Raw genomic sequence first — 24,549 nt, forward strand, 5'->3', positions numbered from 1 at the left:
CTCCCTCTGCAGTCACAGACACCCCAGCACCCCACCCCTGGCCAGCCTGGTGGTGGCCTCAGCCTCCATCCTTCTCCTGGGTGCCTGTTCTCCACCCACATGGGTGACAGGGTTGAGCAGAGCAGGAAGTCCCCAGCTGCAGCTGTGGGGCTCCCCAGGAGGATGTAATTCTCCACCCTGTTAACAAGCTTGCTCGCTCATGTGCAGTTCCCTTTTTGAGGGAGGGGTTTGGTGTTGGGCAGTTTATGGGGTGGTTGCAGTTGAGTAAAACTGTGGGCTTTCAGTGTTGCAGAGCTTATGGGTTGCAGTTCTCCATGGTCACAGTTACAGAGCAGCTCTTCAGCCACAGTGGTTTTGAGTACGGTCTGCATGTTCCTCAGATACAGCTTGTGGGTTGTGTATCTGCTGAAGCACTTCCACCCAGAAGTGATTAATTTGTTATCCCAGTTTTAATCTAAATTCTTTTTCAACCTAGAGCACCACCTCTCCATCTCCTCTGACCAGCTGGCATTAGGTTTCCAAGCCTGGCCTTTCTTCAAGGTCAGACATACTGGAAAGTCAGTATCTCTCATTTACAACCAGAAGCTCCAGCTCCCTTGTCTCTTGTACCTCTCTAGCATCAGAGCTGAATTCTGCTTAGGAGCATGTGGTTGTTAGGAAGGTTGGAAAGGACTCATGACCTGCTTTTGAGGGATGGCAGCCTGGCTCTGTTTGTGTTCCTGTTGCATCTGTCACCTCTGGAGACCACCCTTTTTCTGGATGAAACTGGGGACACAGGTGGCCAGACCAGACCTGGGAAATGAGAGCTGAGTGTTCACAGCAATACTGGCAGGCAAGGACTGGGACAGAGGGAAGCTAGGAGCCAAGTGCCAAGTTCATGGCCAGGGTAGAAACTTCAGTGCTAGGCATGGCAAGAAGATGTGAGCAGGAGGCCAGAAGGTGTGTTTTGGAACCTCTGCACTGTTGTAAAACAGCAGCCTTCTGACCTCACAGGACAACTGTCACTTGTAACACATTTCAAAAGAGGTGGGTTCCCTCAGGCCATCTAGTCCCTCAGGAGCTCCTGACACTCCTGGATCAAAGTTCATCTGGCTCTGCAGTGTGTCCAGGCAGAGGGCGTAGCTCTGAGCCAACAAGGAAGTTCACCTCACTTAGTTACCTTAAAACTTACCTGTCAAGGAAGGGAAGGCCCTAACTTGCTCTTGTCTGAAAAGGGAAGGGCCCAAGAAGTAAGCTTCTTCCTTCAGATAAATTCCCCAGGTCCAGTCAGCGCCAGTCTGAGCAAGAGTCAGAAGTGTTGGCAGAGGTGCCCTGTGGCACTGCCCTGAAAAGAAATTCTTCAAACCAGTGTCTCACCATGCCCAAGAGGTGAGTGAAGAGTCAGCATAGACTGTGACTATCAGTTTGCTCGAGTAAATGCAGGTTTTGTGCCTCTGCTTGTCTCATCAGCCATTTCCCAGCTGCTCTGATCTCTCTCAGGACACTTGTCACTGTTCCTGCTATCAGTGCTGCAACATGCTGCAAAAACTGCAGGTCCCTAAAGATGCAAGATAATCAGGCAAGTCCCAAAACTCACCACAGCCTGGAACTATTCTGGTTCCCAGTTGTGGGGGCAGGTGCCAACAGTGGCCCAAAGCAAAGCCCCCAGATCCTGCGACCACCGTCAGGAACCCAGACCAGCATTACATGGTGGCCTGTCAGTGACAGCTGGTGTTTGTGATGAGCCCCAGATACCCGGCGGGAAAGACACAGACAGCAGTGGAGGGGGCCCTGAGCTCATCCCCCTCGCTCTGGGGCCAGGACTGCCTTGGCCAGGGGCCAGGGCTGATAAGCAGCTGTCTGCCCTTGGGGCTGTGGGGAATGGAGCTCACTTGGCACAGACTTCAACAGGAGCCTCGTCAGGGGCTGCTCGCTCTCTGGTGGGAGCTGTGCTAAAGCCAAGGCCCTTGCTGATGATCCCTGAATGAACTGTGCTGCCCACGGCCCCTGTTGGTCCAATGCATGGACATCACCTCGAGGCCTGAGCCTGGACCTGCCTCCTCTTCACAGTGTGCTCTGGAGAAGAGCTATGCTTAGTGTGCAGTGCTCCATCGTGCTCTGGAGAGTGCAGTGCTTCAGCACACAGCCCCGTGGAGGAGTGACTGGGCCGTGCTGGGAACCGGCAGCACTCGGGTAGCTGTCCTGGGGCTGCCCTGCACCCGGGAGCAGAGCAGTCACCACTGTGTGATTGAAAACCCTCTAAAACAGACCAAAGCAGTACGGCAAGAACTAGAAAAGCCGGGGGGCAAAGCAACCGCTGAAGTAAATAGAGGCTTTAGCAGCCCTAGAGGAGACTGAAAAAGGAAATTTGTGGCCGGCCACCCTTAGATCCCCCCTGTTCCTCATCAGACTGAGGAGTTTCTCTCCCAGAACCGCTCTCGGTGGCAGTAGTGTCCCAGGAGGCTGACACAGCCCCCGGTGCTGCTCTGTCTCCGTTTCGGGTGTTTTTATTACCACACAAGCTTAAGCTCTTGGGACCATTCTTGTTTTGCTGCTTTTCCGCAGCGTTTCTGAGAACCTGTGCCCCGTGTGGTATCCGTGGCTGTTCAAATCCCTCAGTGCTGAGTTTTTAATCGATCCCCAGGCCCTTGCGGGGGTGCCGGAGTAAGGACGGCGGCGGAAAATAAAGGCGGTGGGAAAGGCGTAGTCCAGGCGGAGGAGGTGTCGGTTCGGGGCGGTCCCGTCCGGCGGGACGGGGCGGGGCGGGGCGGGGCGGTGCTGGTGGGGGGGAGCAGGGCCTGCCCATATTCCCGGCAGTGCTGGCAATGGCGGCGTCGGTAGCTGAGGGTCTGTGGGCGATGTCGGCGCGGCCGCTGGGCGCAGCGGAGCCGCTGTCGCTGGGCTCGCTGCGGGGGAAGGTGCTGCTGGTGGTCAACGTGGCGTCTCTCTGAGGTACCACCACCCGCGACTTTCTGCAGCTCAACGAGCTGCAGAAGCGGTTCGGCCCCCGCGGGCTGCAAGTCCTCGGCTTCCCCTGCAACCAATTCGGGCACCAGGTAGGGTGTGCGGCCGGCCCGGGGCTGGGGAGAGGGGCCGGGGAGCGGGGGGGTGGCCGCCCGTCGCCGCAGGGCGCTCACTGGCTTTCCTCGGGGGGATGTTGTTTGTGTTTCCCTAGGAAAATGCTAAGAACGAGGAGATCTTGCTTTCGCTGGAGCACGTTCGTCCTGGCAACGGGTACAAGCCCAATTTCATCATGTTCGAGAAGTGCGAGGTGAACGGGAAGGACGCTCACCCCCTCTTCACCTTCCTGAAAGAGGCGCTGCCCTTCCCGCACGACGACCGCTCCTCGCTGATGACCAACCCGCAGTACATCATCTGGTCCCCCGTCTGCCGCAACGACATCTCCTGGAACTTCGAGAAGTTCCTCATCGGCCCTGACGGCGTGCCCTTCAAACGCTACAGCCGGCACTTTGAAACCATCAAGATCCAGGATGATATTGAGTTGCTTCTGCAGAAGGTTTCCAAGAATGTTCCCGAATAAAGCGGAGCTTTTCTCGCAGGGGACTGACTGCTGCTCCGGCAGAAATCCCAATGTCTCATGCAGGTTTTGCTTATGATGGTGCATCTTCCAAATTTTTGAAGTGCACCTGATGTTTTCAAAAGTTGCATGTGAATGTTTGGGAAACTCTGCTGGGAAAAGCAGCTGTGAGTCTCAGTAGCTTACTGTGATTCTCTGAATAAATAAAAAATGTGTGGTTTCTTTAAGGCTGTGGCTTGATAAATCTGGGAGACTAGGTGAAACACCATGTTTACATTCCCTGGTGTCACGGTGGGAAGGGGCGCTCAGAGGGGCAAAGTCGAACCACTCAAGCTTGATAGTGCAGTCAGGCTGAAAGGGCAGTGGAGGGCAGGGCAATGGGCAAACAAACTGTGTTGGTGAGCTCTGCAAACTGAATAAGTGCTGCACCCTGTCCGCATGGAACCAGCTTGGGACAGCAGCACAGAAATACCCTGCCAAGCTGTTTGCTGGACCTCACTGGAGGCTTGCCTGCAGTGGAAAGGCATGGTGGCACCTGGCCACGGGGTTATTTTACACTGGCTGATAAAGTCCTAGCTTGGCTACCAACAGGCCACAACAGGCTGATAACTGTTCAGGCAGGTAGATGAGTGATTCTGCAGCCTGTGATGCTGTGGCAGTTCTGGTTCAGGGCTTGGGGAGGAAAAGCTCTACAGCCAAGGCCCATCTCAGCATCTGGCCTCCATCAGCAGATGCTCAGGGTGCAACCAGAGCAGGAGCAGCACCTGCCATCCATCCCCTTGTCCCATAGCTATTGCCCAGTGCTGGCTCAGCTGTGTCCTGGCTCTATCCCATTTTGCACCCTGCACAGATCTCCATGTATTCACCCATCCTACATGAAGCCCATAGTGCCCATTTGCATCCCCACTGCCCTGCAATGCAGGGAATCACACAGAGAGTCAGTTCCTTTGTGTCCCCAGCCTGTTCAAGCAGAAAAACAGTGCTGTGCCTCAGTGTCCTTGCCCCTTGAGACCAGCACTTGCATGAAATGAAGTGCAGGTATGCAAGATTTTCTTCTTTTTACTCCTTCCCTCCCCCTTTTTGACTCCTGCCAACCATGGATCTGAGAGGTATTTAATGGAGTGGTTACAATAACTCTGATGTTGTTCCTGTGTGTCAATCTGGAGTTTACAGCCTTTTAGAAAATGCTGGAGTTAGGATTGTTTTCCCCTCAGAAACCATAAGCCTGTGCCAGATTTCACCTGCCATCTTACTTCCCAATGGTTTATGTCCTATTGCAGGTAAATTTTCACTCTTTAAATTGCTCACTGAACACACTGACAAGGCACTCCTCACAATGCTTAGTAGTTCTGAGTATAAACTTGGTCCTGGATGGAGAAGTACTAACACAGACCAGAAACTCGGGCTTTCCAGGGGAAGATGTAACACTTGCAAGCATTAGTGGATACATGTTTTCATAATTAAATCACACGTGGGATTTTATTTATTTGTTTGCATGTTTGTTTTTTCCTGTTCATAGCTTCTCACCAATGCACTTGTTGCTTTGTTACTGTACCTGCATTCAAAGCCCTCTCTGGGCTGAGGAGAGACCCTGGGGCAAAATTTGCACCCAGCTCCACCCTGCTTGCTGCTGTCCTTGAGTCATCCAGCTTTGAAGTCAGATTGCACAATCCTCACCGGGCTATTTCTTAACTTCCAGCACAGCTTCATGCTAAAAACAGGATGTTTTCAGCAACTTCAGCCTTGGAGCAGAGGCTGCTTGATTTGGGGGATTATTTTTTCAGTTAAATCTACTTCCCTTATTAATACAGGATGTTGAAATACGTGGAGAGTGGAGGGGTCATGAGCAGCAGGAACTCATGCACTGAAAAATCATCCTCGACATGAGCTGTGGCACTTCCTCAGTGGTGACTCACCAAACTCAAGCAGTTTGAGTGGGACCTCCTCTGCTTTCCCTGTCCCTTGAATTTCCCATTCCCCCACCACCATGGGGGAGCAGACCCTGAACCTGCTGCTGCTCTAACAGCAGCCCTGCCAAAACGGGTCTCTCTCCAAGCCTGTCACTCCGTGCTAACAGCCAAGGGATTTATTTACCTTCTGACTGCTGGGGCTGTGTTTGCAGAAAAACAAAGCAGTGGCTCCAGAACAGAGACAGTCGAGCCAGCAGAAGCACAGTGATGCAGTTCCAGGATGAAAAATCAAGCCGTGCCAGCAGGAAAATGAATGACCCCAGTGTAAGCACACCAGCAGGAACTCTGCTGTGTAGATAAAAACCTCTCAGCCTCACTCTTGCTGGTCTTGTTTCTGCTTTCCCCAGAGCAGCTGCCTTTGGGGGTGAAGCAGGCTGTGGTGGAGAGGGCAGCCTGTGGGATGGAAACCTTTGGCAGTGACACCCACTGAAGAGCACACCACATGTGGGATCTTGGACTCAAATGTTCCCAGAGGGAAAGAAGACACTTCACCACAAGTAGCAGCTCTGTACATGAAGAATCATCAGGGATTATAGAATCATGGAATCACAGATTGGTTTGTGAAGAACCTTTAAGACCATCCTAGTTCCAGCCCCACTTTCTTCATAAAATGGCTCAGTTATATTTCTGTAATCCCAGAAAGAAATAGACTGACTCAGAAGTAAACTTTAAAACACAGACTGGCACTTTAGCACACTTGGATGCATCTGTGGCTTGAGAAAGCTGTCACATCTACACTCCTACACTCTATTTTTTACTACTTGTGCACTTTTATTGCAGGCAGCTAATCCCCCTGTTAGTGTTCATCCTGCTTGTCCATTCTTCAACAGATCACAGTCCCACATATCTCCCCTTTCTAGAGAGCGTTTGCCTCCCTTCTTCCCCCTTCCAGTGATCCCTCTCCACCTTGGCTGACTGACAGTTGCCATCAGCTTCTTAAATTGTTAAACAAGTTCAGTTATTTGGAAACTGTGAGGAGTGTTTTTCTTACCACTCATATCTTCATTCCCCAGGTTCTCTAGTGTTCTACTCACCAACCCTAGTGCATCCCCTGAAGTCATGGCTGATGAGATGTGCTGCTCGGAAGTGTCTACTCAATGAAATGCTGTCAGGTGAGGCCTAAGGCCCTTCACACTCAGCCTGTTAAATGTTCTTTCAGCTATTTTAAATCCCGTTCTCCTACTACTGAGCTTCATTTCACTCGCTAACTTTTAAGATAGTTTTTTGACTTTTTGATCATTGCCATCACAAGGCAGATTGGAAACACCAAACTCTAACTGAGTGGCACTTGAAAGGGTTGTTCCTGTTGGTGCCACTCAAGAAGTGAGGAGCTGACAGGTTCAGCTGGAGACAGGGACAGGAAGCAGAATGGCTGGAAGGGAAGTGCTTGAAGAGACTCAGACACCCCTAACAATGGTGAAACAAATAGCACAGTTTCCTAGTACTGAATCAGAAAGCTTTGAACAAGACCATTTTAATTGTTTACCACACTTTCTGTTAGAAGTAGGTAATTCATTAGCAGGATGAGGTCAGCCACATAAGCATTATCTCAGAATAGCTGACTCATTTTAGAAACACACCCAGTATTGCCATAAGAGGGTGTGAGTTTCTTTGAAGGCTAAAGGGGCCCAGCCCTTTGAGAAAAAACAGGAGTAAGTAACAGGACTCAACTCTTACTGGAAAGAGAAAACTGTCTTCTTTATTAGTGCTAACTGGATGGACTCGACCTACCTAAAAAAAAAAAAAAAAGCCTTTTATCATTTTACCCTGGACAGCTGCAGCATGGCCAGCCCTGGCCCATCTGCCCACCACGGCTGCCAGGAGAGCACTCCCTGCACAACCATGGCCCCAGCACTTCACCCCATGCCTTTTTTTCCCCAGGAGGTAAAAGGAGGTATTAATTTAAAGCAGGTTTTTAAGTCTTTAAATCATCATCTAAATCCTTCCCAACTTTCCACAAGCTCCCACAGGTTTCTCCATCAGGAATCTCTCAAGTTCTCTCCTGAGACACATTCCATCTCCAGAGTGCGTTCCACTCTCCTGTTTATTCCTCTCCTTCCCAAGCCAAATCCCTGACCAGAGGGCTCCATTGACTGAGTTATGGAAAAAAATGAACCATGTCACCCTGAAACCACACCCTCCACACCAAAGGGATCGACCCTCTAGGACACGGAAACGCCTCACGAACGCTGGGCGGGACGAGTCCTCCCCGCCCCTTCTCACGCTTCCAGCCCTGTCAGCTCCCCACCCCTCCGTGTCCCGTGTAGCTGGGTGGGCACCCACCCACCCCCCGCCCTCCCGAACCCCTTCTCCACCCCTGCCCGGCTGCCTCTGCCACTGCCGCGGGGACCACAAGATGGCGGCCACGCTCCCCCCGCCCCCATGGCCCCGCCCCCATGGCCCCGCCCCTCCCTCTCCGTCATAGGCCGCGCGGAGGGGGGCGGGGCCAGCGCAGCCGTTGCACTCAGCGCGCATGCGCACGCGGGCCGACATCCGCCCGCGACGGCGCTCGCGCACCGACATGGCGGCGGCCGAGGGCGGCGGCAGCGGCAGCGGCAGCGGCGGAGAGGGGCGGGCGGACACGACGGTGCAGAGGGCTGAGCTGGGGCCCCTGCTGGCCATGGCCCTAAGGCCGGGGGAGTCTTGGTGAGCACGGCCGCCTGGCCCTACCCTCCATCCCTTTCCCTTCCGGGCCGCGGGGCCTGTGGGACCGGACCGGGCTGCGCCGCGCCGCCTCTGAGGGGGCCGCGCCGGCCCGTGCCGTGTGTTGCAGGTACCTGGTGGACAGCCGCTGGTTCAAGCAGTGGAAGAAGTACGTGGGCTTCGACAGCTGGGATATGTTCGGCGCGGGCGATCCCAGCCTTTACCCGGGGCCTGTGGACAACTCGGGTCTCTTCAGCGGTGAGTGCCGCCCGGGGGAGCAAAACCCCCGTGTGCGGGGGCCTCGCCGCGTTGCTTTCGCTTCTGAACTGTGGGGCCTCCTCGGTGAGGAAGCTGCCGCCGTCCCTGCCCAGCCCTGGGGGTGCCGGCTTTCCTTCGGGGGGCAGTGGGGGTATCTGTGCGAGGCTTGAGAAGAAAGGATTCTGTCTGATGCTTTCTTACCTCGGTCTTCCTTTTAGATCCAGAAACTCAGAGTTTAAAAGAAAATCTCATTGATGAGCTGGATTATGTACTCGTTCCCACCGAAGCCTGGAATAAACTGGTAACGTGGTATGGCTGCATAGAAGGGCAGCAGCCTATTGTGAGAAAAGTAAGTATGGGTGAACCAAGTTCCCTTCAGCCTGGCTTCATCATCTGATCTCTGCTGTACTTACAGGATGCTTGTATTGCTAGATGTGGGTTCAGACAGGATGCTCAGCAGCTCTTTGGAGATAAAAACACGAAGTCTTGCCTTGTGTAAAAAATACTTTCCAGTATTACAGTTTAAATGCCTGAATCTTCAGTGATTCTCAGTTGATGGGTTAGATGGAGTGAGAACTGTGAACCTTGCCCTGGTCAACTGTTTACATAATGGTTGTCTGCAGTGGTGCAGTGTTTTTATATTTTGTGGAACAGTTTGTGCTTTGTGGAAAAATACAAGTAGTTAGTCCAGTTTATCAATCTTCCAGGACAGAATGAGGCATTGGAACACGTTGTCTTTTAGTGCATATGGCTTAGAGTTTCTCTGGAGGTTTAAGTTGCTGATTTTTGTTTTTTCTTTCACATGTGATTCTGAAGTCAAAAGAAGGGACAGATTTGTGGTTTTATACTGCAAGTCTTATTTTTGTTTGACAAATGGAGTCCTGAATGCATTCAGAGCATACAGCCTGCTCTGGAAGGTGAAATTCTCAACTTGCTTTTTTTGAAATCTGTCAGACATTTGTTTGTGGGTAAAAGGTTGTGGATTATTTATTTATTTATTATTACAAAATTTTAATTTTAGTTTTCTGCACTGACTAAATTAACCAGTGACAGTTCATGGGGTTTATAAAGACTAATTACTACCTCAAGCAATTAGTGTTGATCTAATATACAGAATTAATGTTGCTTTAGTTTAAGTAGCAATATGTTACAATAAGGGCTGCCTAAAGGTGAACAAGACCCCAGGAAAGTATGGCACCAGAGTGGTCAAAGGAGGTGAGATTTCTCTTGCAGACCCCCTCGTGTTGATCAGTGGTACTGGAGTGTAGCCCTTCAGTGAGGGCTGGGAACTGTATGTCAGGAGAAATTCTGACATCTTCAGGAAGCTGAAATGATCCCAGGTTCACTCTGCCAAGTATGTGGAACTCCCATGTAAAGTAGAAATGAGACAAGTGGAAAGGAATTATCTCCTAAAAAGATGTTGTTATAGAAACAGGTAATTTCTTGAGGAGTGGAAAACCTATATGAAGCAGTACGAGAAGTATCAGTGATGAGGGCCATTGGGTGAGGAAGGTTTCGTTCATGAGCTGTCCAACTGCTTTCACAAAGCCTGGCATGTTAGTAGGCATTCCCTTTTGAGAAAAAAGTTCAGAATTTGGACCAGGGGTTTGGTAGCTGTTGGGGAAACGTGGGTGACAGGCTTAGCTCTGTGAGCCTCCTTTTCTTGGGGTATCACATGCCACTGTTCAACACTGTAATTATTGAAGGCTTCAGCTTAGAGCAAACTCTGGTTTAACAGCCATAAAGTGCCAAGTTACTGTGTTCCAGTTGAGAGTAAATTTTTGAAGTTTTTAATGGCTATGAGCATGTTGGTCTCTGTTTGTTGTTAACCTGGTATCTGAAGTGGATTTTTATATTTAAAAAAATATTTAACTGTATGTTGAAATATAGCAGAGTAGTAGGATTGTGGGATGTTAGGAGCCTCTTAAAAAAATGGAAAGTGCAGTGGGACACAAAAGCTGCAGCACTGGACCCGAGTAGAACATGGTAAATATCTGCTTATAGGATTCTCCAGACATCATTGGAAATAAAGCACTCAAACCAGTGGTCCTTCAGTGCTGTAACTCTTTTCCTGAAGCTGGTTCAGCTGTAGTTTGTACAGGAAAATATCCACAAAAGTAGGCTTTGGGAAATAATTTTAGTCATCTTTGTAAATTTTAAGCATTTTTGGAATTTTACAAGCTGATATTTCATCCATCTCTGTGTCTGATCAGAGACAGGAGGATGAGATTAGATACGTGCCTGGTTCAGGTTTCTTTTAATAATCTCAAACTATGTTTTCAGGCAATCTTCTACAGAGTCCCACTGCAAATTATTAATGTGCAAAATATAATCAGTGTCTATAATCACATCTCCAGGCAATTAGAGACTCTTCTTGCTCTTCATTCATCCTAATGGACACCGTGATTTGATCAGAAACTTCCTCTTGGAAAGAGGTCTTGCATTTCTAAATGTGGTTCTGACTTATTCTTTTCTAACTACAGAATCCAGGAGAACAGGAATTTCCATTTAATGAAATTCCTTCTGAAAAAGGAGCAGTACTTGAGAATTGTTTTCTTTGCATTCTTAAAAAAAAAAATTGTTTATTTTGCCTGTCAAGAATCTGGTTAACCAGGGTTTTTTACTTTCTGTTGTAACAGCAAAATACCAAAGATCTTTCTAAATTTATTTAACTTTTAAAGCTCCTTGCATATCTAATGCAACCCTATAAAAGCACAGAAAGCTTAATTTAGCCAAATTCTTACCCAAATCTGGGTAAAGCCTTTTCTGTAAAATGTTACAGGTATAGATCACAGCAAGTCTGGTGTCATGCAGATAGAAGTTTTCAGTTGGAAGTGACCTACAGCAGTCATCTAGTCCAGCTGCCTGACCATTTCAGGGCTGGCTGAAAGCAAATTATTTAGGGCATTGTGCTGATGGTGCTTAAACACTGTTACTCTTAGAAGTTACACCTGCTGCTTCAAGGAAATATATGATCTCAACTTCATAGAGTTTGTAGCTGCAGAGAACTATAGAGACAAATGAGGTGACTTGGGTTTTTTTCCTTCCAATTATATCACTGTTGTCTCATAGCTGGCCTCTGAAATGTGCTTTTCTTTCTGGCTAAATGTGTATCTGTAGATACAGTGATGTCTGGCCTTACAGAGTACCTTTCTAAAAATATGCTGAGAGCTACTGGGATGGGTAGATGTACCTACTGGAGTATTCTCTCAAATGCAAAATTGATTTGAAAATGACTCTAAAATAAGGCAGTGTCATCAAAACAAGTTCTGACATTTGTTTTTGCAATGAGAGAGTAGAGACAGATTCTGTGTACCATGCAGAAAAATAATTAATGCTTTGTCTTACTTTCTGCAAATAGAGAGGAACCAAATAGAAACACTTCTTCAAATAAGAACACTTTGGCTACAGTGTTCCAGGTTTATTTCTTTTTTTTTTTTTAATGTAAACCTTAGCCAAAGACTAGAGGCAAAAGTTACTTTATTTTTGTTTTTTGTTTTGTTTTTTTTTTTTAGAATTCTCTGACTGTGATAAAATATGTTTCATGGATAACCAGCTGGCACTATCAGTTCAGCTGTGATGTTGGACCTTTGGAACTTTGTACTGTGGAAGGAAAGCACTGGGATTTCTTAATGTTTTAGAAACAAAACCCCCACACAAGCTGGCAGAGGCTGTGACTGAATCTTAACTAGTTAGTGTTCAGTTTATAGCTTGACTTGTAAAACTTTTAAAAACTTTTTAGCCAAGTGTGCCTTACAGGGAACTGCTCAGTATTTAACTTTGTGTGACTTAATCACATCTGCCTTCCACTTGCAGGTGGTGGAATATGGTCTGTTTGTGAAGCACTATAAGGTTGAAGTTTATCTTCTTGAGCTGAAGCTGTGTGAGAGCAGTGATCCTGACAATGTGATTAGCTGCCACTTCAGCAAAGCAGATACTCTTGGTAAGTAGTTTTTTGATACAAGAAGCCAGGCTCAGCTTCTACCTCGAGATATTTTGTGCCCTCCAGAACAGATAAACTGGAATGAGTCTAGGAGGTACCAGCAGGACAGTGGGGTTGGAGTGATGTGTGAGAAGATGCTGAGGGAGCTGTGTTTAGCTTGTAGAAGAGAAGGCTTTGAGGCTTTGACTTTATAGCACCTGTGAGGAGGTGACTGAGAATGTGGAGTCAGGCTTTTACAGAGTCACAATGCAAGAAAATGGACAACAGTCATAAACTGAAACAGGACAGACTCCAACTGAATATAATGAAAATGTTTTCCATTGGGACAGCTGAGCTTTTTAACAGGGATCAGAGGGCTGGGGGAATCTTCTGCCTTGCAAGCTTTATGCTTATGGCATAAGTCCCAAGCAGCATGGACCAAACACGGTGTTGATCCCATTGTTGTTGGACTGGGAACCTCCTGAATTTCTTCCAGCCACAGAGATTCTGTGTGCAATACAGGGAGCTGCGGTTGAGAGCTTTGTGGAGCACATTCACTCATAGAGCAGTTCTGTCTCTGGTTCTCTTATCATTCCTTCTTCCCAGAGTGAGTATTTTAGATTTCTTCCTAATGGTTCTTTCTACACTTCTGTTCTCTCCGAAATGTGACCCATCTTTCTCTGTACCAGCACTGCTTTTTCCCACTAGAAGTGCTGGGTGTCAGCTGTCCTATGTGTCCATAAAGATGACTTCTTTTTTTTTTTTTCCTCCTTTAGTTTGCTGATATAGTCACAGCCTGACAGCAGTGGCTGAAAACAGTTGCTTCTTGAACCTGTATTTTCAAATTATGATATTTTCACAGAAGTTGGACTTTGGGCAGAGACTTCTCAATGTGTTCTGGACAAGACTGGTTTGAGGGCTTAACAGGCAAGACATGACTGAAAGCATTCTCTCAGACTAAATATTAGACAAGTTTTATGAGCAATTATAACTTACATAATACATTTTCTACTCAAAGAATCTTTGAAGGTTCAGTGATGTTCCTGCCTTGCTGAATGTCTGACTTGCTGTTTTTGTATTTTTTTTCCCCTCAAAAGCACTCATGCTTTAGGCATTTTGTTTTGTTTTCTCCTGAACAGCTACCATCGAGAAAGAAATGAGAAAACTATTTAATATCTCAGATGAGAAGGAAACTAGGCTATGGAACAGGTACATGAGTAACACTTATGAGCAGCTCAGCAAGCTGGATAGCACAGTGCAAGATGCAGGGCTCTATCAGGGTCAGGTAAGGGGCACAACTTTTTTTATATACTTGTGAGATACTCATATACTGCTTTCTCTCATATGTAAAGTTTTCCAGTTGCTTTTATGTACTTTGAAAATATGATTTTTAAAAAATACTATTTTGCAAAATGTGTAGCAGATTTGCATTTACCTTGATTACACAAACACTCTTTCAGGTTGTTGTAATAGACGTGAAACGTGAAGATGGCACATGGCCTGGGCAGCATTTCCTGACAAAGTAAGTAAGCATGTGCTAAAGGTTTCTGCTATTTTCTCCAGCTTGTTCACTAGGCTTCAGTGACCACTTTTTCTCTGTCAAAGCCTCGTTACCACTGGCTGTTGTGAATTTGTTTCAGGTTATTTTGAGAAAGGAGAGAATCTTGATATAAACCTTCACTGGTTTTGCTGCTGGTTTCTTGTCTCAGCACCAGTCTTCCTTAAAACTTAGCAACAGTTTTAAAGCCCATTTCAAACAGGTTGTGCAAGGATTACATAGCTTAGGTTTCTGTAGTGCTTAAGAGATGAAAATGCTATTTATGTTGAGCTAGTCTACTTAAAAAGCTACCTCTGCTGACTGCACAGTGAAAAAGAAATCTCTCTCCTACTATTGTTGGACTAAAAGGTATGGTTTCAGAGATGCCATTAGCAAATACTCAGAGTTCTGGTAATTCCCTGTAATAAAGGATATAGAAGGAGCTGAACAACTCCCTCTGCTGCCAAGGGCTATGATAGGAGCCTGTAAATACCAACATGTATTCTCTTGCTACTATTTAATTTAGAGAAGAGATGAGTAAGAGGGGAGCTTGATGCAATACGCTATTTATAGACTGAATGATATAGCATGGAAGTTCCTTGCAATAAGGAGCTACCCGTTATCCAGTCATAGTGCAGAAAGTAAAACTGTGATTTTACTGGTCTGGTGGCTTACTTGCTTATCCCTGACTGAGTAGGCCATCAGACTTGATATTGGTAAAGAAATAGGCTGGACTTGATCTCAGAAGTTCTTTCCAGCCTCAATGATTCTGTGAAAATGTTTTTCCATATAATGCAATGAACTTAGAGAACTTTCTGCCAAGCGATCTCACTTGAGATCAAGATCTTATTAGTGGTGAACTTGATAAATGGATCAAATAGGTCAATGAAACCTGTTTTGAAATGGTTCTCAACTTCTGAGATACAAAACTCAATTGATACAGTGGATCAGGAGAATATCCATAGGATTATAGTGTGTGTTCTGTAGGAGTACCATGTGGAAAGCATGTAAACCTTCATATCATCTACATAATTGAGTATTGGTCGACAGGCAGTATTAGAGAAGCTAAAAAGGAGTCCTGTAGCATTCCTAGGCCTCAGTCTTTTTTTGAGCAGCTAGTCTGATAAGTAAAGAGTTAATTACCCTCTGCTGATGGTTAACAGTATGTGGTTGAATATCCTCTAATGACCTAGAAATAAACACTTGCTTATTATAATGTAAAACTTGTGAAATAGTTTGACTTGATGCTGATAATGGTAGCTGAAAGGATTGTATTAAGTCGTACATATACAATGATGTGTTCCTTTGTACGTGGTCTTGGCTGTTTCCTTGCCTTTACTCTGTTAGGCAGTTAGTTAAGAAACTGAGTGTGTTATTCCACATAATGCCTTCCTTATGCAATTGGGTGCACTGGTTTAGCAAGTTCTCTCTGGCTGTTACAGTTTCACTTTGTCTTGTAGGTTAAGTGCATAACCACTTTGTTCAAAAACACTTTGGGAAAACAGAGGAAGAAGCAGCTGGACTGCTTTCCATCTTCAGGACTGGCACTGGTGTGTGCTGATCAGCACACAGACTGCTGATAAGATGAGAAAGGGTCTTTTTCAGTGGCCAGGGCAAAGGCTGTCTCTCAGTCAGCTGGACTGCTTTATGCCTTCCTGTGTCATGTAAGGCAAGTTGGGCACATTGACCAGACCTTACACTTCTTTCTATGTTGGAAGTGGAAGGGGGTAAAAGTTGAGCACTAATTCTTCCATAGACACAGGCTAATGAGCAGTAAGTGTTTTCCTGTTAGGTTCAGTGGTGTTTTCTATGGCAATTTATATCTTTAGCTGGTAATACTGTATGGCAGTTGCCTTGATAACACAAAAACTGCATGTGAGTTGTGCTCATACTGTTGAAAATCTGAAGAAGGCTGTCCTGGTTGTGGACTAGGTGTGTGCAGTAGTCTGCCTCTTAGTGTAGCAGTAGCAGATGCATGTAGGAGTGAAAAAGGGTTTCCTGTAAGAAGGGGGCATAATGAGCAGTGCATCTGCTCTGGTGCCTGCAGTTCAGACTCTTCCCAAGGCAGGTAAGTCCAGGTATTCATGTTGATGGTCCAGAGGTGCTTTTCTTGTACTTTGGATTTTTTTTTAATCTGTTGCATGTCATCAATCCTTGTCAAATGGGTGTAGGTTGATGGCAGTCTAGGCTGGATTTCTATATACTAAGTTTTCTTTCTTTAGGGATTATTTCTCAGATTTTTTTACCTCTTTTTAAGGGGGTTGTATTTAAAAAAGAAGTAACAAAGCCTTTGTTTGGTTTTGGTTTTGTTTTTTTTTTACTTATGTCCTTACTGAGTAAGCTAAATTCAACTTTATTGATTCATTGGCATTGCTCCATATTAATGCATTTATAATGGGTCTGTGTTTTCCTTTCACATCAGTCATGATCTGTTCTAAAGTTTGGTTGGTTTCTTTCCCTTTTGTAGCATAACTTCATATAAATACATAAATATTTAATACTTGGTAGTCTGTAATTTAATTTGATGTTTGAAAATTCTCCAGGTAGTTCTCATGTTTTATTGAGAATACTTATTTTTTTTTCATGACATTCTTAAATGTAGTTAAGTTTCATTTAGCTTTGAATACACTGCCTAAACTCCACTTCCCCATGATGTTGCAGTCTACCAAAGCACAGTGCAAAGCTTTCTTACTAATCTCAGGTTGAAACTCTTATATTAATTTGGAGTAACATAGATTTTTTTGTTTTCCTTCAGAGAGCAAGAATTTGATAAATCATTAGTAAAGCTTTTCTGTATAATTTTAAAAATATAGCATGTTTTAAAACCGGGTATCTCTGCAGACAAACATGAAGTGACAGTGCACTCTGTGTTTTGGAGTGTGTTCTGAGTTGATAGGTTTAAAAATCTTTTTATACTGGAAAGAGTCAGTGTTTGTACTGCAGTGAAATGTCAGCATTTTAGCTGTTTCTGTGAGCTGGTAGAGACTGGCTGAGCTGAAGTGTAGGGTTTGCATCTTGTTACTGGGTTGGGTTGTGGTTTGCCTTTCCATGGGGGTGTTTGTGTGTGCAGAGATAATGTTGCATTAAATCAATATTATGTGTTTAAGGCTGCAGATTAGTAAGCACAGTACAAACTCACAGGGTGGGTGATTGTGAGCAATTGCACCAGACAAAACTTGTGCGAGAGAAGGGAGGAGGAAAGGGTAGCCAGAGGGGAGATACAAAGTTCCCAGCCCAGAGGAGTGAATGTGTTATCCCCTGCACTGATGAGGTGTTCAGGTCAGGGTTTCTGTATAAATGTTACAGAAACTAATTACTGAGTTCTCATCTGTAGGAAGCCACTGCCTTATGGACTTGAAGGCTTCTATAAGGAGTGAGTTGGAAGCTGCACTGACAGCATGGCTAAGGAGAAGTGACACCATCACCCTGAAAAATCTTTTGTGAGGCTAAGCAAGTCTGTGGTGTTGATAAGCTGCTATGTTATATAAATAAACCTGTTTTGAAGTTCTGCAGAATCTGAGTCCTTCCAGCTGCATTAGGAGTCAGCAGGAACTGAAAATGCTCTGCTCAGGTGTGGTTTGGAGGAAGGTTGAGTAACTCCAAATTTTAATCCTGATTCAGTCACTTTGCTCCAGTGTTCTGTTTCTCAGTTGGAGAAAATACTCTTTAGCCAAGACCATGGGGAACTTTATAGTTGGAGTTCTTTCCCTGGGCTGCATCACTTTAATACAAAAAGCTGACAAGAGAATTTTTCCATATTTAGAATTTAGATGGCATAAACAAATGGGCTGTGGAGCTCTCTGTCATTAGAGGAGTGATGGGCATCTGCCTCTGCCTGTGTGGCAAAAGAGGCTTCAGAAAGGCGGTAGGTAATGTTGCCTGCTCACAAAAACACTGTATGCAAGGTGGGGTGTGTGGGTTCCCTGTAGTGAGGGTTTTCCCCCCCCTCCATTTGGTGTATGTCAGAGGCATTGACTCCTACCAGGGAAAACCACTTTTCCACATGTTTGGCAGCCTTCTGCATGTGGCCCCAGCCATCAAGCCGGCTGACATATTACAGAAAAAATGCTGTTAAACTCCACAGCGGTCCTTGGGTGGTGTATTTAGTGTATCCTTGTCTGCTGCTGGCTTCTTAAGGACGAGAATACTCTCTTCTTACAGTTCTTACTGCTAGACAAGGTTTTGGAAGAAGGAATGGATTCTACTGGGAATTTCAGAATTGGCGGCATCAATGACACCATGGAACTTGCTCCTCTTTAATTGTTACTTGTAAGACCTCTAAAATAAAATCCTGAGCTAGCAGAGTTCCAGCTCAGTCCCAGAACACTTGTTTTTTTTTATCCTGGGTATCATTTTCTTAGCACAAGCAAATAAGAAATTTTGTCAGATTTAGAAAAAAATAACACCTTCTCCATCAGGTATTGCGTTTGAAAACAGAAGTGACGTTGTATTTGGCATCTGCCCAGTAGCAGTCTGCTTCCCTTTGCCTCTTTAAATACCATTTGGTTCTTTCTTTGCTGCTAAAATTTTCTTGCTCTTTCCTCTTCATGATCATCTATTTACTGATGGCACCATATACTTAGTGAATGTAGCTGGATTTTTTTTTGTTGGTTGGTTCCCCCCCCAGTACTCTTTTCCATAAAAATGTTGAGTTGTTGCTTAGTTCACTCACCTTTAGCACATACGACTTTTTTCAGCTACTTTGTCTTGATTCAGGCATCTGTTCAATGATAATAAATCAGAAATTTCTGCACAGTTTGAAGACTTTGGTTGATATATGCTTCGTAGGTAGATAATACTGTAATTAAGTGCTCTCTTATATTGAAAACCAATCTCCTTCTCCCAGTTCCTTGTGTGCTGATGATTTCAGAGGACTTCTTCAGCAACTGGGCTAAATATTTTGTAGGTGCATCTTTATTACATGGCTCTCAAGTGCGTAGGTTTGCAGCAGGAGTCATTCTCAGAGTAGCACTGAGTATGAAAAATAAGGAGGCTTTTGCATATAAGAACTTTCTAAACACAAATCCATGATGACCTTTGGCCCCACTAATTAGATATGTCCTTGCTTTTGTTGCTTTCACTAGAACCTTTTGTTACAATATTTTAAATGAGGTGTTTTGTTTTTGTATTGGTAGTTTAAAGGAGGACTAAATCTATGGTATGCTCTGAGGAGAAATGCTTTTCCTATCTGTCTTCCAACCACTTGAAAGCTTTTACAATATTTTTTTTCAAGCTGTTCAAATTAACTGTTTCTGTACTCATCATATCGTCTCAGTTTCTGTTCTAGATTAATCTAACTTGGTCCCTTTTATGCTGCAAATCTCCAGATTTATCCTCGCTTGCTGTTTCTGTGGGTTTTTGAAAGGTTGTGTAGCAAGACATGAAATGGCTGTTGATAACTGGCAGATGGGGGCAACGAGTGTCAGTATTCTGAAACATGAAGTTGTGTATGTGAGGATGAAGAACATGAGGTTACTGATAACTGGAAAAGTTTATCTGTGGTCTGCTAGATTGGCTGTTGCTGGCCACTGAGAAATCATTTCTCTAAAAGAGAGAGTCTTATCCTCAGACCTGAGAAATTATTTTATCAAATTTCTGAACTGTTGCATAGTTAGATGAATTCTTTGCTGTAGTTCACTCTTGTCTAGATTTTGGTGATCAAATGTGACTGAACATGTTTATCCCTTTCAGAAACATTGCAGTGGTGATCAAAGGGAAGCTGAGAGCTTGTTGTCCTCTACTCCATTTTCTGTTGTGCCTACAAAGGGCAAACTAAGCAGGCTGAGAGTAGTTTCAGTGGTAACCCACTGAGTAGCCCAGAACATTTTGGGATGTTCTAAGTCATGAACTTCAAAGAAGAAATTGTTTGTTTTACCTCAGAGCAAGGTTTGGGGCCTCCATTCCCAAGGAAGCAAAAGTCACATATTGTGAGAGGTGGCAGTGAAGGGGTCAGGTGGCTCTGACTAGTCAAGGTTTGCATGTTTCAGATAAACTGATTTTTTTGGCCATAAGGGATAAATGCTTGGCATCCAGCACTTGTGTATCATGCATTAATTTTACTGCCATTGTATTTCTAGATTGGTGAGGCTGTCCAGCTCTTCTGCCTCCTCTTGGCCATTAGGGCTTATTCTTTGTGATTCAGATTTTGCTCCACAGAGGCTTTCCCAGACTGTTTTCTTAGTAGCACCTGAGCTATGAATGTACACTTCTAGTTTGTACCATTTGAGAATCAGGGCCACATAAAGAGATACAAGAAGAAGCTGAAGCTTGAGGGCACCGTGCTTTGCTGTGCTTTGGGTTTATTAGTCACTGTGGTGTGGCCCTTGGTGAACTGCAACATTTTGCATTCTTTTGCATATTTATTCAGCCAAAAAGGGAGAGAATAGACCATTTTCCAGTTGTCTCTTGCTTAGTATCAAAATAGTGTCTTAACTTTATTTATGCAGTAATATTTTGGGTTTTTTAATGGCGCCAAGGCTTTTTAGGACAGAAACTGTTGAACTTTAATGCCTTGTTCTTTTGTAACATTGTGTTCTGGTTCTTTTAATAACCTGTGATTCACAGCTAGATAGCCTTGAGGCTTCTGAGCTTTTAAAATCCATTTCAGTATCTCCAGTCTCAGAATACTGAGGGTTGCTATACATACCACATTTATATAGCAATGTGTCTTGTCTCCAAGCACTGTAGTTGTATCAGGCTCAGTAACAAACTGTTTCCTGCTCACTCTGGTTATCCTCTTACTAATTATCATTCTGAGTGGGTGATCTCTGTTTCAAGCAGGGACTTTAACACTTTAATGTGGGGCAAGTGTTTTGTGATCTTAAGATAGGGTGTTTTTGCTTGCTAGTTTCAAGGTGGTATCCTCATAAACTCAGAGCTTGCTTCCCTGCCACTCATGCCATCTGAATTGCCTACTTATTTCAGTCTGAGACCCAGATTTTGCTTTAAGCAAGAGTTGCTACTCCTGCTTCTGATACTTTTTTCTGAGGTTTCAGTTCCAGACACGTGTTTGGAAGTGTCATCACACAGATCAAACCAGTAAATTCTCTGTGTGGGAGCTAATTGCAAAGTGGCAAGTGCTTTGAGTTTTGCGGGAGGTGGGGCTGGGGGTGAAAAAAGTAGCACTGTTTCTACTTCTTTTTCCTTTCTCCCAGATCAAGCACTGCAACTAGCAGAAACTTTACTACCTCTTCAAAATCATCAGCAAGTTCTTATTCCTCAGTGTCTGCCACTTCTGTCATTACTAACGGTGATAGCAGTAACTCCTATGGACTGAACAGCTCCCACCTGGGCAGGGGGTAAGAGCAGGAATGTTCTTTTTGTTTCTTCGTCCTTGTGGTTAATCCTGTGCATCCTTGCCTGCATAGGAGTGTGATGGTGCCCTATGAGGAGTCCTGCTACTTTTGTGTACCCATTTATCAAGCTTTGCTTTGGAAGTCACTGCATTCTGCTGTTCCATGCTTGCTTGCAAAAGTCACGCATGTTCCAGAGCTTACTAACTGCTAGGGCATTGCCTGATTTTGAGGGGACTGGGGGTATGAGGCAAGGGATTATATTCTTTTTTTCAACCTGCCATTGTGGTAGAAGCTTTTCCAGGTAGAGATAATTATTTTCTTACTAGCTCTTACAATATATCATATAGTTGTATAGACTTGCTGCATTAGAATAGTGTGCTGTGTATTTTTAGACAGAAGAAAGCAATGTGCTATGAGCTATGAATTAATAATGAGCTATAAATTAATAATAAACTTCGTAACCATTAACATTACCAAGGTTAGTGTGTATACTTCATGTTCCTGGTATTCAAGATTAGCCACTATGAAGCAGCAGAAAGATGTAAGATGGTTTAACAATTTCATTAATCAGTTTTTGGACTTGTTTGATGTGACTTTTTAGCAATGTTGAGGCTTGGTGGACTCATTATGGAGTTCACTGTATTGTCTTTCTTCCAGAGGTTCTGGATTTGTCTGTAACTCCTACAACTGCAGGGACAGTGCTTCCCTGTCACAGCCTGGACTCTGTGGACTCAGTAACCTTGGCAATACCTGCTTCATGAATTCTGCATTACAGGTAAGAATATGCAAGAGCCCACTTCAGAACTAAATAAAAGAGCAGTCTCACAGATGTTATGGATTAAATAATGTGGAAAGAAAAGCATGTTTCATGTAATTCAGTGAGGAGACTACACCTGGAATGAGAAAAAACTCAACAGCAACCACATTAATACTGTAAAACAGTACAGTAAGAAGGCCTGGATCTGAAATACACAGCTTCTGAAAAGGCTATGGGGGAGTCATACTATCTGTAACATGAGGTCCCAGTGCTGAATTCTGACAAAAATAATGTGGAGGTTGTTTTGACTGGTGTGGACCACATAAGTGACACAAACAGGCCAGTGTGTGCAGTTCTGGGCTCTGTGCTTAAAGATTATTGAAAATTTAAGGGTATGGGAAGCCACAGAAAGGGTTCAGGTCATTGTATGGAGTGTTAAGGTTGTAATAGTTCAGGAAAGCTACAATTATTAATATAGTTATTTAACTTCCTCTCAGGTTTATTTGGTTAATTTAAAAAAATGCAGAATTTCACTAGGGATAGTTTTTTAAGAAATTCAAGTGAAATATGAGCCAACTTGATGAACTTTGATTTAAGCAATGGGCAAACTTCTAGTGTGCTGTAAATGCTGGATAATTATTACTGTCACATTGTGGTAGCTTTGGAGGCCAGAACAGGTCTTAAAATAACTATAATGCATTATGCATGTGGTATTCAGGATACCACACTGAACTCGGGCTGTCTCATTGTTTTGTTTGACATGGCTTTAATTTAATTTGTATCATGGTAACCTTAAATTACATTGTTTTCTTTAACTTTATAGCTAGGAGAAAAGCTTCAAAATTAACTTTTGTTTTCAAAATAACTTAATATAAACACACTTCAGCCTTAGTTTTGCGTGCAGACTAGTAATGTTAAGGACCTATTTCTTCTATTTACCATTAGGTTTTCATTTTCTAGACATGAGTCTTTCAAATGCAAATTTCTGCTTTAATTTTTGCAAGTTAATTTGAAATTCTGTTAGCAAGAGCCTCTCAGTGAGAGGCTGGTGTCAAACAGTAGCAGTCTATAAGCACTTTGGTGTAATTTGTCTGTTGTTGTAGCACTGTGTGGGTCTTGAAATTGCAGACATTCAGAAAGAGTCCAGCTTAGTATGTTCTGGTTCCTACAGTGCCTTGAATCACTAGAAATTCTGGTCATGTATCAGGCATGACTCTTTGTCTTCATACACATCAAGGTCTTGCATTACTGATCCAAGAGTTGCTTCTTGCTATGATCTTTGAGTCTTTGAGTTTCTAAATTAAGGAAACGACTTCCTGTGCGAGTTGTGGTCTGAGGTTTATGGTGATTTGCCAGGATATATTAAACCACACCATATGCTGATAATAAATACATTAATGGGAGAATAGATATGGAGTGGTATCCGTCCTGCCTTTGCACTCTTAAGTTTTAGATGGGGTTATTTATTTTTAAATGGCATTTGGTTTTTTTGTGTGACAAAATTAAAATATAGCATGTTTCACCTCAAGGAGGAGCAAGATCCTCTTATTCTAACTGTTGCTTGTGTTAGGATTCCAAGTTTAGAAAGTGAATATGGGATGTAGACTTGAAAATGTTAAGGTGACATCTCTCAAGACCTTCCTGACCCACTCTGTGCATGTTTCAGTAGTGTGTGAAAAAAACAGGTCTGCAGACATTAATTATCAGATAAATCAGGATTGAAGTATGAGTGGAAGCTACAGAACAAATTAACAAAATGTGGAGGTGCATAATATCAAGAGCAGGTATCTTCCTTCTAAAAAAAATTTTTTTTTCAGAAGGCTGTTTATTTTTTGCTTTTCAGAACTATTAAATACAGTAACTTTAAATGAATGCTTTAAATTATTTTGCACCAAAGGAATGGAAGGTGATAAACCTGATGCCAATTTAAAAGACATTGAGAACCAAGGAGTTGCATGTATGTGAGCCTTTCACCTTAAACTAGATGAGCCAGTAGAACCTGCTCCAGATGGGAAGCTTGCACTTGGGGGCATATACATTGTGTAGGAGAGAAGTCAGTGTAGCACCTGCAAGAGAAACTGTTTCAGAACTGAGCTGTTTGTCTTTGGAAAGCTGTGTCATTTGGTGGTATTTCTTTTCTATTTCAAGCCATGCTTTGAGTTGAAATAGTTGCAGTATCCCATCCTTCCAACAGATTTTTTTTTTCCATTGAAATACGTACCCAGATTCACTCTTGTTTGTTTTGTTAATAACTTAGTACAGGTTCTGTTCCAAAAGTTGGTTTTATTTTTTCATTATTGCACAGATTGTCCTGTACAGTAAATTAATTTTCTTAATCCTTTTCCAGTGTCTGAGCAACACCCCTCCTCTGACTGACTATTTCCTGGAAGATAAATATGAAGCTGAAATAAATCAGAACAACCCACTGGGGATGAGAGGAGAAATTGCAGAAGCCTATGCAGACCTCATTAAACAGATGTGGTCTGGGAGACAGTCTCATGTGGCCCCACGTATGTTTAAAGTAAGTACTCTGTGTTCTTGTAGCATTTTTCTTTTACAGAAGTAACAGTGAAAGCTCATGTGACTTCCACATATTTTGGACAGACGTAGTGAAAGCTAATATTCCTTCCACATGTTTTGGTGTTAAGAA

General features: G+C 44.1%; 2 protein-coding genes across 5 annotated transcripts in view; both read left to right on the top strand.

Annotated features, from left to right (window-relative positions):
* The first annotated feature begins 2,771 nt into the window (after nt 1-2,771).
* On the top strand, nt 2,772-3,742 carry GPX1 (glutathione peroxidase 1). Its single transcript, XM_030458594.1, has 2 exons — nt 2,772-3,035; nt 3,155-3,742. Exons 1-2 carry the CDS (start codon nt 2,805-2,807, stop codon nt 3,518-3,520), a joined length of 597 nt encoding a protein of 198 aa, XP_030314454.1. The 5' UTR covers nt 2,772-2,804; the 3' UTR covers nt 3,521-3,742.
* Nucleotides 3,743-7,954: 4,212 nt separating this feature from the next.
* Nucleotides 7,955-24,549, top strand: part of USP4 (ubiquitin specific peptidase 4) — a 38,232-nt gene continuing 21,637 nt past the window's right edge. Inside the window, exons 1-9 of one of the 4 annotated variants that reach the window (XM_008499079.2) lie at nt 7,955-8,133; nt 8,261-8,388; nt 8,607-8,737; nt 12,205-12,331; nt 13,450-13,595; nt 13,771-13,832; nt 21,002-21,145; nt 21,800-21,917; nt 24,247-24,420. In XM_008499079.2, the coding sequence (XP_008497301.2) occupies nt 7,961-8,133; nt 8,261-8,388; nt 8,607-8,737; nt 12,205-12,331; nt 13,450-13,595; nt 13,771-13,832; nt 21,002-21,145; nt 21,800-21,917; nt 24,247-24,420 (1,203 nt within the window). In that variant the 5' untranslated portion in view covers nt 7,955-7,960. Of the gene's footprint in view, nt 8,134-8,260; nt 8,389-8,606; nt 8,738-12,204; nt 12,332-13,449; nt 13,596-13,770; nt 13,833-17,181; nt 17,699-21,001; nt 21,146-21,799; nt 21,918-24,246; nt 24,421-24,549 lie in introns of those variants that run through there. The other 3 variants (XM_030458592.1, XM_030458591.1, XM_030458593.1) reach the window with 3 other exon arrangements.

This window comes from Calypte anna, chromosome 12 (assembly GCF_003957555.1).
Source record: "Calypte anna isolate BGI_N300 chromosome 12, bCalAnn1_v1.p, whole genome shotgun sequence".
NCBI lineage: Eukaryota > Metazoa > Chordata > Aves > Apodiformes > Trochilidae > Calypte > Calypte anna.